We start from the raw sequence: 14,820 nt of genomic DNA, 5'->3' as shown, positions 1-14,820 counted from the left end.
TCCACCAGTTCTCCTGCCTTGCCCTCCAAAGTAGCTGGGATTATAGGTGTGCACCACCCCACCTGGCTAATTTTGTATTTTTCGTAGAGCCAGGGTTTCACCATGTTGGTCAGGCTGGTCTTGAACTCCCGACCTCAGGTGGTCCTCCTGCCCTGGCCTCCCAAAGTGGTGGGATTACAGGCATGAGCCACTCCGCCCAGCCTGTTTTATAATTTTCATTGTGCAATTATCCTTGGTATTTCAGAAAATGGAAATTTTAACTTTCCTTTACATATAACTCTTGTTTAAACATGCTTAGCGATTGCTATTGTGGCTGAAGGCAGCAGACCTTTAAACAACTTGTGTTCTTTACCCCCAGCAATGCATCTCTTTGGCCTCAACTGGCAGCTACAGCAGACTGAAAATGACACATTTGAGAATGGAAAAGTGAATTCTGATGCCATGCCAACAAACACTGTGTCATTACCTTCTGGAGACAATGGTAAGTGAAGAACTATGTATCTTGTGTTTTCTTTTAACATCCTTTTTCCATAAATTTATTTTTACCCAAATAGGGAATAGGGAAAGGTTTCAGAATTACAGATATCATCTTTTTATGAGTGTTTTTTTAATTAATTTACTTGAAAGGTTGAAAATTCATGTTTTTATTATAGATAGAATATGATTTTCTGCTTCTGATTTGATGGCTGGGCTTTTCTGCCTTTTCCTTCTGTAAATGTGTATTGAGTTTTATTTTTAGTCTGCAAATAGATTATAATTCAGTGTATCATCTCTTATATTACCTTGGGTATATTAGGTTTTCTTCATTCAACTTACGAGTGGAGTTGAAACACTATATTAATTTTATTATAAAAGCTTTTAAATGCAAAACACATTAAAGGATTATAATTTATTGACCTTTTCTCTGGTTGCCCTTTTTCTAAACCTTTAAGAATTTGCACTTTGAACTAACAAAGATTTTGAAATCGATTGGCTCTGAATTAAAAATGAAATTTAAGTGGTTAGAGAATTCCATTTTTTCAATATAAACACTTAGAAAAGTTTATATATACAATGTACACTTACGTTACCAATATTTTTATATTATTTATGTGTGTGTGTGTGTACATGTCTTGGCACGGGTATCCTCTGACTTTTTGCAAAATATCATAATACTTTGTATCTCAGAGCGACCTGATGAAGGTGCCTTTTTCTGTCATCTGATTAATAAATTATTTTTCTTTAAGCATTCCCCTAACTCTTCTTCCTCTTCGTTTCTTATCTAGTATATTCGTGTTCAGCTTTCCCATTAACAGGTCTATCCTCATGTGGCTGGTTTTCTTTGCAAAATTAGAAAGAAACTATTTTTTATTTAATGAACGTATGTGGTGCTGTGTTACATGTATGCAGTTACTGTGATGAATACTTTGTACAATTTTTTATTCTTTTTTTCCATCTTCTGTTTTAGCAATAATACTTTATGACACTTCTCTTTCTTCTTAGGGAGGCTGAGGAATTTTATGACATTCGATTTTTATAATAATAATGACTCCTCGCCCCCATATGGAACCTTTTAAATAAAGTTCTGTATGTTCCAGAACTGTAAGCTGGTGACTGACGTGTCGCCCACCTAAAGTAGATAGTGGCAGTCACTGTAGAGGGGATTAAAGAGGGTTGAAACTATAGATAAGGAATTTTAATTACATATATTTCAATTACCTTCGTTGTGCTTTTTTATACATTAATAACACACATATGAACAAAATGAGTAACTACACAGAAATTAATATTTTTGGTTTCTTTTGACTGAAATTTAGGCTGTCTCTTAAAATGCATGGTTCCTGTGAAAATCATCAGATTGTACTTATTAACCATACATGTAGGGAACCTTTTTACACGCTGAAGAAATTGTAATTATACCAAAGAGACAAATGCTCATCATGGGTATTCTATTTATTTAACAACATCTTAACCTTTTATTACAATTAAAATGCAAATACAGTTTGGCTAATTAGTTTCCCAGTCCTTGAAACTCATGATACTGAGAAAGCTGTGGATTCAGAGATACTTCCACAGCCTGGGTACTGGTTCCTGGTGTTTTGCCAGGGGATACCCCTGCTCACATCAGCATTCCTCAGCTCACGGAAGCCTATATTCAAATGCCTGCTCCTTCGCCTGTTCACTGCGTAACTTTGAGCAGGGTGCTTAGTTATTCCAAGCTGCAAGAAAATTTTAGGGCAGGCCTGGAATGGGCTTCCTGGGATCCCTTCAGTCCCAGAGGTCTGGAAGAACAAAGAACATCACGTGAATGCGGCTTTATCAACAGAAATCTCTGACTTTTAACCATGACTGTGCAATAAGAAATACATGTTACCTTAAAGCCAACATACACACACAAATATACATATGTATCTGAAATATGCTTCCCAAAATAATACTTATCCTTGGCTTGTAAAGCGCATCCTAGGATTTTCCATTTTATTTTATTGTACTTCCCATTTTTAACAAATGCTGCTTGCAACCCACTAAAATAATTTCGTAATTTATAAAACATTGTTGTCTGTAATTTCAGCAATACTGCTCTTGTAGTCTCCTTCTCTAAGAGAGACTGAAGTTCCTCCATAGAATTCAGTTGTTATAGGGATCTGTGCACCTCTAGAGCACCTGTATACATATATAAGTGAAATACCTTTTTTCCTAGATGTGTAAAAGTCTCCTATACAGGAAATGGTTTACAGAGTCTCCAGTATCAGCTACGTGCGCTAGAGAATTGCCAACTGGGCTAGGGGATTTGTAGAAATTTCCCTGCATGCAAAAGCTATTCTGTCTGGGCTCTGACGTTGTCCAAAGAGTTACTTGCCTTCTTTATAATTTCTTGAGTAGTCCCCAAAACCCCAAATTGTAAGGAATTCTTGTTTCTATTCTTCCAACTGGAAGTTCTTAGTATCTCCTAAATACAATACTTAAAGACCTGGGGCCCAAGGAGTGGACAGGAACTCTATTTACAAGGAGGGAGGTACCTGCAAACCACTGCTTTTAGGCTTTCATGATGAACATCAGCACCCCATTTGCTACTTAAATTTTATATACTAGCAGAGAAGCAGATCACATCATCTCTTTAGAAATTCTAGGAGATTACAACCCTTGAGAAAGCTTTAGAATTCTGAACAAAGCTCACTAGGAGAATGAACTGTGAAAAGCATAGTGAGAAAATTATTTCACAGCTTCTAAATGTAATACTCTTATTTATGTAGTCCTATTCTACTCTTATTTTGTAAATATAATCCTAAGGAACAATCGTTATGCTAAAGGTTCAGTAAACTCCCTGCTTGCATTTAAGTTAACACCCAGCCAGCTTCTAAATGGTATTTAGTATCTAGAAGAATTTCTGTTATATGCCATCACCCTTTACTGATTATTCCTGAACCTTCCTTGCCTGCAGATTTTAGAGATGAGATATCCAAGGTGTAGGGTCTTAGACAAGCAGGTGGCAATGGACAAAGTGAATAAAGAGGTAAGAATGAAGTGTGCAGCTCAAGCACTGGTCTCTTTTCAGAAACTAAAATTATTCCCTTGGACCAAGGAATTCATTTAGCCCAATGCACTGGAAAGAGTCAGATCTTTCTGCACTGGAATACGGGCTCCTTCGTTTATTTACTTTGTAACCTTCAGCAAGTTACTTACCCGACCTCTCCGAGCTTCAATTTCTTCGCATGTAAAGAGGGGGTAATAGTACCTATCTCCTGACTTACCAACTTCAACAGTTGGCAGCCCTACTAGATTTCCCTCGCACGCTTCTCTCCCCCATACTTAACAACTCTTTCAGATCTTCCTGCTATACTCAAAACCCTCTTAGTAGATGACCTTGCATTCTATTAAAACAAAAATAGAAACTTCCAAGGGGACTCTTTCATTTCATAAGCGCATCTTTATTTCTCCATGTATGTGGATCTGTGCTTCCACCTTTTCTCCACATACTCCAGGTTCATCTTTGCCTGCGTCCTCTTGATCCCATTCTCTCTCTCCAGAATGTGCCCATTCTGTTGATACCCTTCAGTCAGCGTTTGAACATTCCAGAGTCTCTCACGTCTTAGAAAACAATAATCCCTTCACTTTGCCTCTTACTCCTGTTTCTTCTACCAGCCTTCTATTTGTTTGTTTATTTATGTATTATTTATTAGAGACAGGGTCTCACTCTCGCCCAGGCCAGAATGCAGTGGCACAGTCACCACTAAACAGAGACTTCATTGCCAGAACAGCCAGGGAGATTGGCTCTTGGCAGCCTCGGCCTCCTAGGCTTAATTGATCCTCCTACCTCAGCCTCCCACCTCAGCCTGCTGAGTGGCTGGGACTACAGGCACATGCCACCATGCCTGGCTAATTTTTGTATATTTTGTAGAGACAGTGTTCCACCATATTGCCCAGGCTGGCTTGAACTCCCGAGCTCAATCAACCCTTCTGCCTCAGCCTCCAAAAGTGCTGTGATAATCAGCATGAGCCACCTTGCCCGGCGCTTCCAGTCTTCTTGAACATAGTGTGCTTAGTCACTTTGACCCCTGCTCTGCCTCTGTTAGCGTTGGGTTTCCACAGGCCTCCTTGCTTACGGCTGTCCCCCTCTACCTTCACCGCCACTAAAACTGATGTCTCCAGTGACCCATCGCTTTGTCAGTAGCACCAGTGACATCTCTTTATTCATCATGTTTGAGTTTTCGGAACCATTGAATAGCTAAGCCATCCCTCCTTGTTGAAATGTGGTTTCCGTTAGCTTCTGTGAGACCACATTCACTTGGACTTTCTCCCTGGCTGTTCTGGCAGTGATGTCTCTGTTTGGTTGACTCGCCTCTTTTCTACCTGATCCCTAAACGCTGCTGTTTCTCAGGATTCTGCTCTTTACAATATAATCACTCTGGATTCTGTCACCCACTTTCCTGGCTCCAGCTGCAACTCTCTGTGTTCCTAACTCTCAAATCAGTAAGTCCATCCTAGGGGTGTCTCGTCAGCTCCAGATCTCAGCTGCATAAAATCTATCCAGTTGTCTTTGGAACATTTCCACTTGGGTGTTTTCCACACGTCTTAAACTCCACATGTCTAAAACGGAACCCATTGACTACTTTGTTTCTCTTTTACTACATAACAAACCATATCGAAACTCAGTGGCTTAGAAAACTATTTGTTACCATCTCTCATGGTTCAGTGAAGTAACCTGCTAGTTCTTATGTTCTTATTTAGGACATTGCAGTTGCTTTCAGATGTCAGCCAAGGTTAACGGAAGGCTCTGCTGAGCTGGAAGTCCAAGGTAGCTCACTCACATGGCTGGCAGTTAATGCCATCTGTTGACCTGAGATCCACTGTAGACACCAACTGGGGCACCTAAACATGGACTTTCATGTGGCTTGAGCCTCTCAGAATGTAGCAGCTGGTTCTGAAGAGGAATATCCCAAGAGGGAGCACTCCAAGAGACCCTGACAGAAACTACCAGCTTTGTATGACCAAGCAGTGGCTGCTCTAGGCTGTCACTTCCATCACATTGTGTTGGTCAGGAAGTCATCAAGGTCAGCCAAGACTCCTGGGGAGGAGAGTTAAACTCCTGCTCTTGACTGGAGAGCTATCATGCCCTTGGCACTCAGGCATGTGGGATGGAAGATATTGTTGTGGCCATCTTTCTTTCCAAATTTGCCTCTCTTTCAGGGATTTCTGTACAGTACCTCCCCACCTCGACAGTTTCCTTTTTTTGTGGTTTTAGTTACCCGTAGTCAACTGGGGTGTGAAACTATTATACTTTGAGAGAGAATGAGAGACCTCATTCACATAACTCATTGCAGTATATTGTTATAATTGTTGCATTATGATTTATCTCTTTCTTGCCTAATTTATAAGCTGTCATAGGCATGGATGTATAGGAAAAAATATAGTATATGTAGGGTTTGATGTTATCCACAGCTCCAGGCATCCACTGGGATCTTGGAACACAGCCCCTCTGGATAAGGAGGCGTTCCTGTATTAGGAAATGGCACCGTTGTTCATTTCATCACCTGGTCCAGAAGGCCCGAAAACTGCTTCTACTCTCTCATCTCCCATATTCACCCAATCTCTAAGTTCCTTCACCTCTGACCCCATAATATCTTTTTAATCCTATTTTCTCTCAACTGGATATAGGTGCCTTCTACCTGTGCTTTCTCTCTCCAGCCTTGCTCATCCATTCTTCACATGCAAATATGAGATACCAGTTCCTTGCCTAACCCCTTCAGTGACCTAGATTCTAGGTAGCAGCCTTTGAATGACGTACAAGGTTCCCCGCAGTCTGGCACCACACCATGCTGTAACATAGAAACAGTATCACACAGAGATAAAGAGTATAGACTTCTGAGCCTAACCATCTGGTTTTGTGTCCTAGCTCTGATCATTCATGTCTTTCTTACTTGGTACAGATTATACAGCTTCTTTGTGCCTAAGTTATCTCATCAGTTAAAAGGGACTAATTGGCCGGGCACGGTGGCTCATGCTTGTAATCCCAGCACTTTGGGAGGCTGAGGCAGGGGCGAGGTCAGGAGGTCAAGACCAGCCTGGCCAACATGGTGAAACTCCATCTCTAATAAAATTACAAAAATTAGCTGGGCTGTGCTAGTGTGCACCTATAATCCTAGCTACTCAGGAGGCTGAGACAGGAGAATCGCTTGAACCTGGGAAGCAGAGGTTGCAGTGAGCCAAGATTGCGCCACTGCACTCCAGCCTGGGCAACAGAGTGAGACTCGTCTAAAAGAAAATGGACTAATTTACTTCATAGAATGGTCTTTGGTCTTGAGTATTCAATGCAAAGGTGTAAACATACAATGGTGTATAGTACATAGTAAATCCTTGAAAAATGTGTATGGTTATCACTATTACTATTTAACGTATGTCATTTTTACGAGCCTATATGGCAAGGATCCTGTCTGTTCTCTCCCTGCTGTATACTAAGCTCTTGGAACAGTTTTGGCACGTAATAGTTGCCCACAAAGTATTTGTTGAATGAATAAGTGAAAATAGTACAACCAAAGGATATGATATAAAGTATACAGAGGCCCATGCATCAAGTATATGCAAAGTACCTGGTATAGAATAGTGGCTAAGAACTGAAGCTCTGCCACTCACTGGGTGCCTTTGAGCAAATTACCACTGTCACGTCCTGTTTCTTTAGAGCGTAGTGTAAAGGTTTACAGTGAGGTTTGAATCAGATAGTACATGCAGGGTGCTAAGCAAGGATTGGAACATGACACCTATTCAATGCGTATCAGTGGTTGCTCTTCACTCTGCAGTTCAAGGTAATGCACTTGTAATTCAGAGCAAAATTTTAAGAAGACGCTTCTCTAAATCAGCATCAGTAGTATTCTCTAAAGCAGTGATGGAAATCCCTATCATTCATTATTTATATTTTTAGTTATTTGGATTTTATGAAAGAAATCTTGTCATCTTTTTTTGAATGCATAGAATTCATTCATTTTACTTTTATATCCCGAGCATTTACGATGTGCCATTCACTGAGCAAGATTCTGGGAAAATAGCAGTAAAAGCAAGCTGGTCATAGCTGTAGTTCCCAGATTATGTAAGCTCTAGGCTAGTCAGAAATCGAGCAAGTTATTACAATGAATTAGAAAATGTCTGTTAGGGAAAAGTGGAGTGTACCTGGACAGAACATTTCAACACCAGCTGTGTTTCTAAAGGGGCAATAAGACAAATTCCAGATTTCAGCATAGGATAATTTAGGATAATAAAGACTAAAGCAAAAGTCGGTGTAACTGCGGCGTCTCTATGGTCTGCATGTAAGTGACGTCTCCAATCAAAAGAACTCTTTTTGTAATGGGTACAAATTGAAAAACTACAAATATGTGTATTTGGGTATATATGCATATGATTTGTGCTCAAAACAATTCCAATTGCTTTTAAATTTTACATTTTTGATCATCGTATATCAAGTTTCTCAAGTACTAGACAATTTTAGAGAGTTAGATTTTATAGCAGGTTAAAGATCACCTGTGAATTAGAGAAATGGAGCTGACAGCTGCAAGGGCACTGAGTTTCATTCATTACTGTTCATGGTATTTGTATTATTACAATGTGTAATAGTTCCTTAATTAGATGCTATATTGATTTTGTCCATTAAACTATGTTTGCAGAGTAGTTATGTCTTATTTCACTTAGCTTGTGATATAACACTCTATATCCACAATGCTAAATTATGGCATGTGGTTGTTTATAAAAAGATATGTTCTCTCAGAGATCTCAAAGTCAGGGTATGGATCCAAGGTTAGGTCACAGAATTGGAAGGTGGGCTATTGATTGTCTATACATGCTTAACCTTGCTTCTTGACGTCTTAATTATTAGTGCCTCTGTGGGATTTAAGATGAGATTATCATTTACCTTCTGCAACAATTGCAGTTAGATATTGGCAGTGAATTTCTTTTCTGCCTTTCAATTTCTGTCATTATAGGCTTGTTTACTCCATCATAGGCAGGTAGCAAATTCATGACATGTATGGCTGAAAACTTAGCGTTTTGTAATTTTCACTGATTTTCCAATATCGCAAAATAATTTTCAAACAGATTTTTCAAACCTCCTCATTGCCAATATGACTTTAAATCTTCTGTTTTGTACTTATAGCATCTGTGGTTGGTAAACTATTATTTATAAAATAAAAAAACATAAAAATAAAAAATAAAATGTTTTTCAGTTCAAAGTGCTTTTTAAAAGGCATTATCTGAAAAAATGTCACTTCACTGATGTGTTTTCCTATGAACTGGGTATCACATAAGAAGGAGAGGAATAACAATAGCTTTGCGTATATGGTCTCTATGTTTTCACATTCTGACAGCTGTATTTTAAGACATTAAGACTGTTGTGACACATACTTACCAATGAAAGGAAAAAAAATCACCGTTAGGAGGTGAAAAGACTGCTAGTGGCTCCCACATTCAGGCACAACAGGACATGTTGAAAAAAAACCCTTCAAGATGATACCCTATTGTGTTTGAAGACATGGTATGTTTCACTCTTACTGTGAAGGCTTTAATTGGTTTGATTCCTAACCCACAGCTTTGAGTTTAGAATAACTACAGGGCACTGTGTTGCCCTGTCTCTATTTTTTCCTCCAGTTTTCCTCCTTTTTCTTTTAGTGAAACCTACAGACAACCTTAGTGTTTCCTATGATCATTCCCAGGTTCAGGGTCTAGGGCTTTATGGATGTAGTGATCTCAGTAAGGGAGGATAGAGAGCCCTAGAACTGGCCTTCTTTTTTTATTTCTTCTGAAGCCAAAGTTTTCTGGAATTCAGGACATGATGAAAGACTTCTGTGTCCAGGCTTTTATGTAAGAGGACTGATGAGCTTCAGAGGAAAAGGATGTACAAGTATTTACAAGTTTACCAAACTATGTTAATGGCTCACTGACTTCCACGTGTGTTTACCATCAATAAAGAGCATTTGAAAATGCTAACAGGAATGAACACACTTGACTTGGTCAAATGAGAGAAGGGCTGTGGCTTGAAAAGCAGCGGCGTAGAAGTTAAAGACAAAGCCCCTTCACAAAACCCTAGTCCCCTGAAATTCAAACCAGAGGCTTCCACAGAAAGGCTATGCTAATCCAAGCTGCCGTTTCAGTGGATTTTGCAGAGAAAGATCAGTGATGTCCTTATATCTCTACATCACTGATTAGAATGAGAGGTCAGGTCTGCAGCTACCTTTTAGAAAAGACACATTCTAAGACTAATTCAAGATAAATTCATTCTAAATAGTGTAATAACTTGAAGCAAATAGAAGTTGATGGGTACTTTAAAGATGAGATTCATATTTCATGGGAAAAGCTAGAATAGATGAGTGGGCTTCAAAATATTTTGTTTTAGTGACCCCTTAAAATGGCTTCACAAATTTAAATTACTTTTTCATTTTTTAAGATCATATAATAATGTTTTTAAAAACCTGTTTTCCTATATTGAATTATGCTTACAATGATTAGTTGTTCACATTTGACTGAAAGCAACCTAATTCTTATATAAATGTGTTGAACATTTTGATAATTTGAAATATAAAAAGTGAAAATGTCTTGAATATATTCATCTCTCTGAGATGAATGGGGACCTTTTTCAAATAGCTTATATATTCATAGATGAATATTCCCTACAAGAATAAAACAAAATTCAGGTTTCAATTCTAATCTTGTTTTCCTTTCTTATCAATATAAACAAAAGAAATCTTGCTACAAAATAAGTAAACGACCGTGGAAGGATTTTTTTAAGTGTTGTTCAGTTATTTGACATTCTTATTAGTCGTATGTCAAAAATCACATTGTGATCTATTTCCAAAAAATATGTTGAGTCTATAAGCTACAGGTCTGTCATATTTCTCTTTTAGTTTTACTGAAAGCAAAGAATCAGCAACTACCTACTTTGAAAAAGATTTATTACACTGTTGTTAAAACTAAACCTTTACCCGGCTTCTGTATAGGATACCAAAAAAGACTTTAGCAAGGCTTAGCAAAATACTGGTAATTTTAACTGTTATTTTCCTACTTAGCGTTACTTTGTTTAGTTTGGTATACTCAGAATGGGGTGGAAAATGGAACTGTTGTCCATATTAATTCACTGTTGATATGAAAATTTTATAATGCTTTCATCGTATTACAGGAAAATCTCATTCTCTTACACTTCAACTGGATGTTTGTGGCAGCCCTGCGTCAAGCAAGTCTGTGGGCACCATTTTCCCAATAGCATTGCTCACTTCGTGTCTCTGTATTGCGTTTGGATAATTCTCACAGTATTTCAGACTTTTTATTTATTATTAGATCTGTTACAGTATCTTTGATCAGTGATCTCTGATGTTACTCTTTTAATCATTTTGGGGTGCCAAAACGACACCCACACAAGACAGCCAACTTAATAAACGTGTGTGTTCTGACTGCTCTGTGACCAGCATCCCCAACCGTCTTTCTGTCATTGGGCCTCCCTATTTCCTGAGACACAACAGTATTGAAATTAGGCCAATCAATAACGCTACAGTGGCCTCTAAGTATTCAAGTGAAAGGAAGAATCACACGTCTCTCGGTTTAAGTCAAAAGCTAGAAATGATTAAGCTTAGTGGGGAAGACATGACAAAAGATGAGACAGGCTGAAAGCTATGCCTCCTGCACCAAACGGTTTGCCAGGCTGATGAGTGCAAAGGAAAAGTTTTTAAAAGCAATTATAGAAGCATGACTCCAGTGAGCACATGAATGATAAAAAAAAAAAAAAAAAGCAGAACAGCCTTATTACTGATAAGGAGAGCATTTGAGCGGCCTGGGTAGAAGACCAAACCAGATATATGAGATTGGTTCCTTTGCAGAAGCTTCCTAAATGCAAAGTAGAAATTGGTCTCAAATATTTAAAAATTTCTGAATAAAGTAAGACGTCTATTTAGATAGAAAGCAAAATAAACTCTCTAAGTAGTAACATTGTATATTTTTTCTCTTTTTATTTGTATGTTCTAATTTTGCTGAAATGAACAAGTATTACTATAGTAAAATAAATACTTGGAGTCCTATGAATGGTGCACAGTTTATAATCTAAGAGTTGATATGTGAAAAATTACAAGGACTACTGTAACTCAGTGTGGAAATTTTATTCCGTAGATCATTTTATATTGCTAATTGGTTCCAGAAAAATAGACCTGCTAGCTTCCCTGGTTGTGAACACTGGTAAAGAAGAGAGGAAGTGAGGTTATCAATAATCCCTTTGTACTGGGTTTTCTTGTACAACCCTCTTCTGTCTCATACCTGGATTATTGCAGCTGTGTCCCCACTCATCTCTCCATTTCCAGGCTTCCCACAGTTACTGCACAGTAGTGCTCTTGAAACAGTGATTCCATTTCACCTTTAGCCTGCTCAGAACCTTTAATGGGTCTCCATTTAGCTATAGCTATCCTTTGCAACTGATGATACATGTGTCATGTAGGCTGCCTTAGTCCAGGTGGAAGCAATTCTGACATTTGCTAGTGACGTACTCTCCCTCAAACCCCACATTTATCTGTAAGTGTGAATTTTTTGTGAATTGCTGCAGAGCTTATCGGCTATAAACTGGGTCTGTGATTGCAGGTCCTGTTCCTTAGTAATCTTCAATTCTGCTTCTCTTGGTTGTACACACCCCACCACCACATAAGAATAAGTGTGATTCTGGCATTGAAATGCAATTTTCTCATAGTAAGTCTTCAAGTATCTATTTCAAAACATACCATAAATGACATGCATATAACAGACTGCTAGTAAATATATACATCTTCAGGGAAAAGGGTGTCATAACACTCTCTGATAGAGTAAAAATACAAAAAAAACCCTAGCATAAAGTATAAAGATCGTATTCTTGGACCTGTTATTCAAGGCCCTCCACAAATGGATCCCATTTCCCTTCCCAACCTTATCCCCGCTCACTCCCATGGAAAATCCATTCAATACATCCTGAGAGCCAAACACTGCAACCTGCACTGGATGTGTCAAACCTCATGTAATCCTTATAACAGTGCAGTGATTACATTACTCTCCCCATTTTCTAGACGAGGCCTAGTATCTTCCTTAAGGTCACACAGCTAATTGTTGGCAGAGCCAGGATTCAAACCCAGGTTTGTCTGACTCCAAAACTAGTTTTCTTTTCTAGCCAGATGGATTTTCCTGTTGAGCACCAGCCTAACACCTGTCAAGTTCTACTGCCATGCTTGTCATGGCAATGTTTATCCCAAATCAAGAAACTGTATCCTACCAGTCCCTCAAAGTTTACCACAAAACTTAACTACTGTGAAATCTCCCAACCTCCAGCCTGCAGTGACAGTGCCTTTCTCTGACCTCTATTCATATATTGCTTTAGGGTCTCACTTAATTTATCAGTTTGGGGGTATTGTCTCCCCAGCCAGGTAATTACTACTTGATGGCGGAAGCTATGGAAGTCACATTAAATCATCTCTAAGGTTCTACTCTTTGGTTTATACTTTTTTAAATCACCTACATGCTGCCCCTAGCAAACACTCAGTAAAAATGAACTCAGTGTTAAACTGGTGACTCTTCAAGATAGTCAGAAGACTCCTCTATCACTGAGATAAGACAGTTTACAGCTCTCAGACTTAAAATGACATCCTTTACATTTCTAATTAACAGTTTAATGTTTTAAAAAAAAAAAGACAAAGTTGGTAGTAAGTCAACATTGTTACCACTTTTTTTTTAAGAGGCGGGGGTCTCACTATGTTGCCCAGGCTGAACTTTAACTCCCGAGCTCAAGTGATCCTCCCCCCTCACTCTGCTAGTGTCATCCGTGTAAAAAGGCTGAACTGATAGAAGGTAATTTATCCAGTTTCATTCTGTGCCTCAGCCTTCATGGACCCATCTGCATAAGAGACACTGTGGTTATATTTCCACTTACGGCAAATTGCAGAACTTCTATCACGGCCCCCATCAGAATAACTGAGAAGGAACCTTGGCAAAAAGGGAAACAGAGAACAACATACCAAAAAGAGGAATCTTGGATTTGTTTTCTAGAAGGAAGCCATGCAAGAAGTGAAGAGACGGTGTCTCTTAACAGGTGGCAGAGATCCAGGGAGCAAAGAGGTTTTGTTTCTGTGGATGAAAGATCAGTGTAGTCAGGAGTAACATCGTAGGTCCACTAAGCCTGCAAGTGAGTTTGAAATGGGGGTCCAAAGAAAGAGGAAAGGGTGTAACAGCCCACATCAAAAACCATGTGAGCACTTAAGCTTACCCCTCCTTCCTTTCCCCTCACAATGTCCCCAGTACCCCTTCTCTGCCTCTCTGCCAGCACCTGATATTTTTCATTCATCCTAATACATAGTTTGGATAGAACTACCTGAATCTGAGCCATTGATTGGTTTTATTGTTTGCCGAAGGATTCATTGAGAAATCTCCATAATTCATTTGCCTTAATTTACACTTTGCTGTGTTATAGTATGTTTAGAATGACTGATAAGTACCAGACCTAATCTCTCCCAAGAAATAACAAGACACATAATTGTAAGATAATTATTTTTTAAGTGAACAGAAAGACTGTGGGTGTGAAGATAGCTTTAGTAACAGGTATACCTTGGGTGAAGTCAAAGGATTTTAACTTAAATATCTTATGAACTAAACCGGAATTAGTAAAATACCATAATCTAAATTCTACAGTGAAAATTTTATGAGAGTCCTTTATCAGATGAAATGGCTTGAGCATTTAGTAAAAATGACTTTTTCAAAAAGATTAAAAACCTTTTTTCTTCTGTTTAAAAAACAATTTTTTTATTCTTCATCAATGGATCTCTTACATTCAGGAAAATTAGGTGGATTTACACAAGAAAATAACACCATAGATTCCGGAGAACTTGATATTGGCCGAAGAGCAATTCAAGAGGTTCCTCCCGGGATCTTCTGGAGATCACAGCTCTTTATTGATCAGCCACAGTTTCTTAAATTCAATATCTCTCTTCAGAAGGATGCATTGATCGGCGTGTACGGCCGAAAAGGCTTACCGCCTTCCCATACTCAGGTAAGACTAGGCTTTCTCATCCATAAAATGAAAACTGCTAGTTGCATATTTTGAAATTATTCTTTTTCTGAAGCTCAGCTGTTTGGTTAACTGTTTGACCACTTTTGAATTGACTTTCTACAGTAGAAAGAATTTTGAATGGAGGTTACTTATTCTGAGGTTTTGGAATCAGTCGTGGGAAGAACAGTATTTTCTTCCTGATTTGACTGTTTAAAATGTACTGAATTTTGTGAGCATCATCTGAGCTCACAAATGAATACTGAGCATCATCTGAGCACCCAATAAAACATCATGGATTTTCCAAGAGTTTCACAATGATT

General features: G+C 38.6%; 1 protein-coding gene across 38 annotated transcripts in view; it reads left to right on the top strand.

Annotated features, from left to right (window-relative positions):
- Positions 1-14,820, top strand: part of TENM3 (teneurin transmembrane protein 3) — a 651,969-nt gene that overhangs the window by 507,615 nt on the left and 129,534 nt on the right. For all 38 annotated transcript variants that reach the window (XM_035292578.3, XM_078366209.1, XM_078366208.1 and 35 more), the window contains 2 exons: positions 359-481; positions 14,286-14,500. In XM_035292578.3, coding sequence (XP_035148469.1) covers positions 359-481; positions 14,286-14,500 — 338 coding nt within the window. The remainder of the gene's footprint in view (positions 1-358; positions 482-14,285; positions 14,501-14,820) is intronic.

This window comes from Callithrix jacchus, chromosome 3 (genome assembly GCF_049354715.1).
Source record: "Callithrix jacchus isolate 240 chromosome 3, calJac240_pri, whole genome shotgun sequence".
Classification (NCBI taxonomy): domain Eukaryota; kingdom Metazoa; phylum Chordata; class Mammalia; order Primates; family Cebidae; genus Callithrix; species Callithrix jacchus.
The sequence above is the reverse complement of the archived record's forward strand: the minus strand, read 5'-3'. Positions and strand labels throughout refer to the sequence as shown.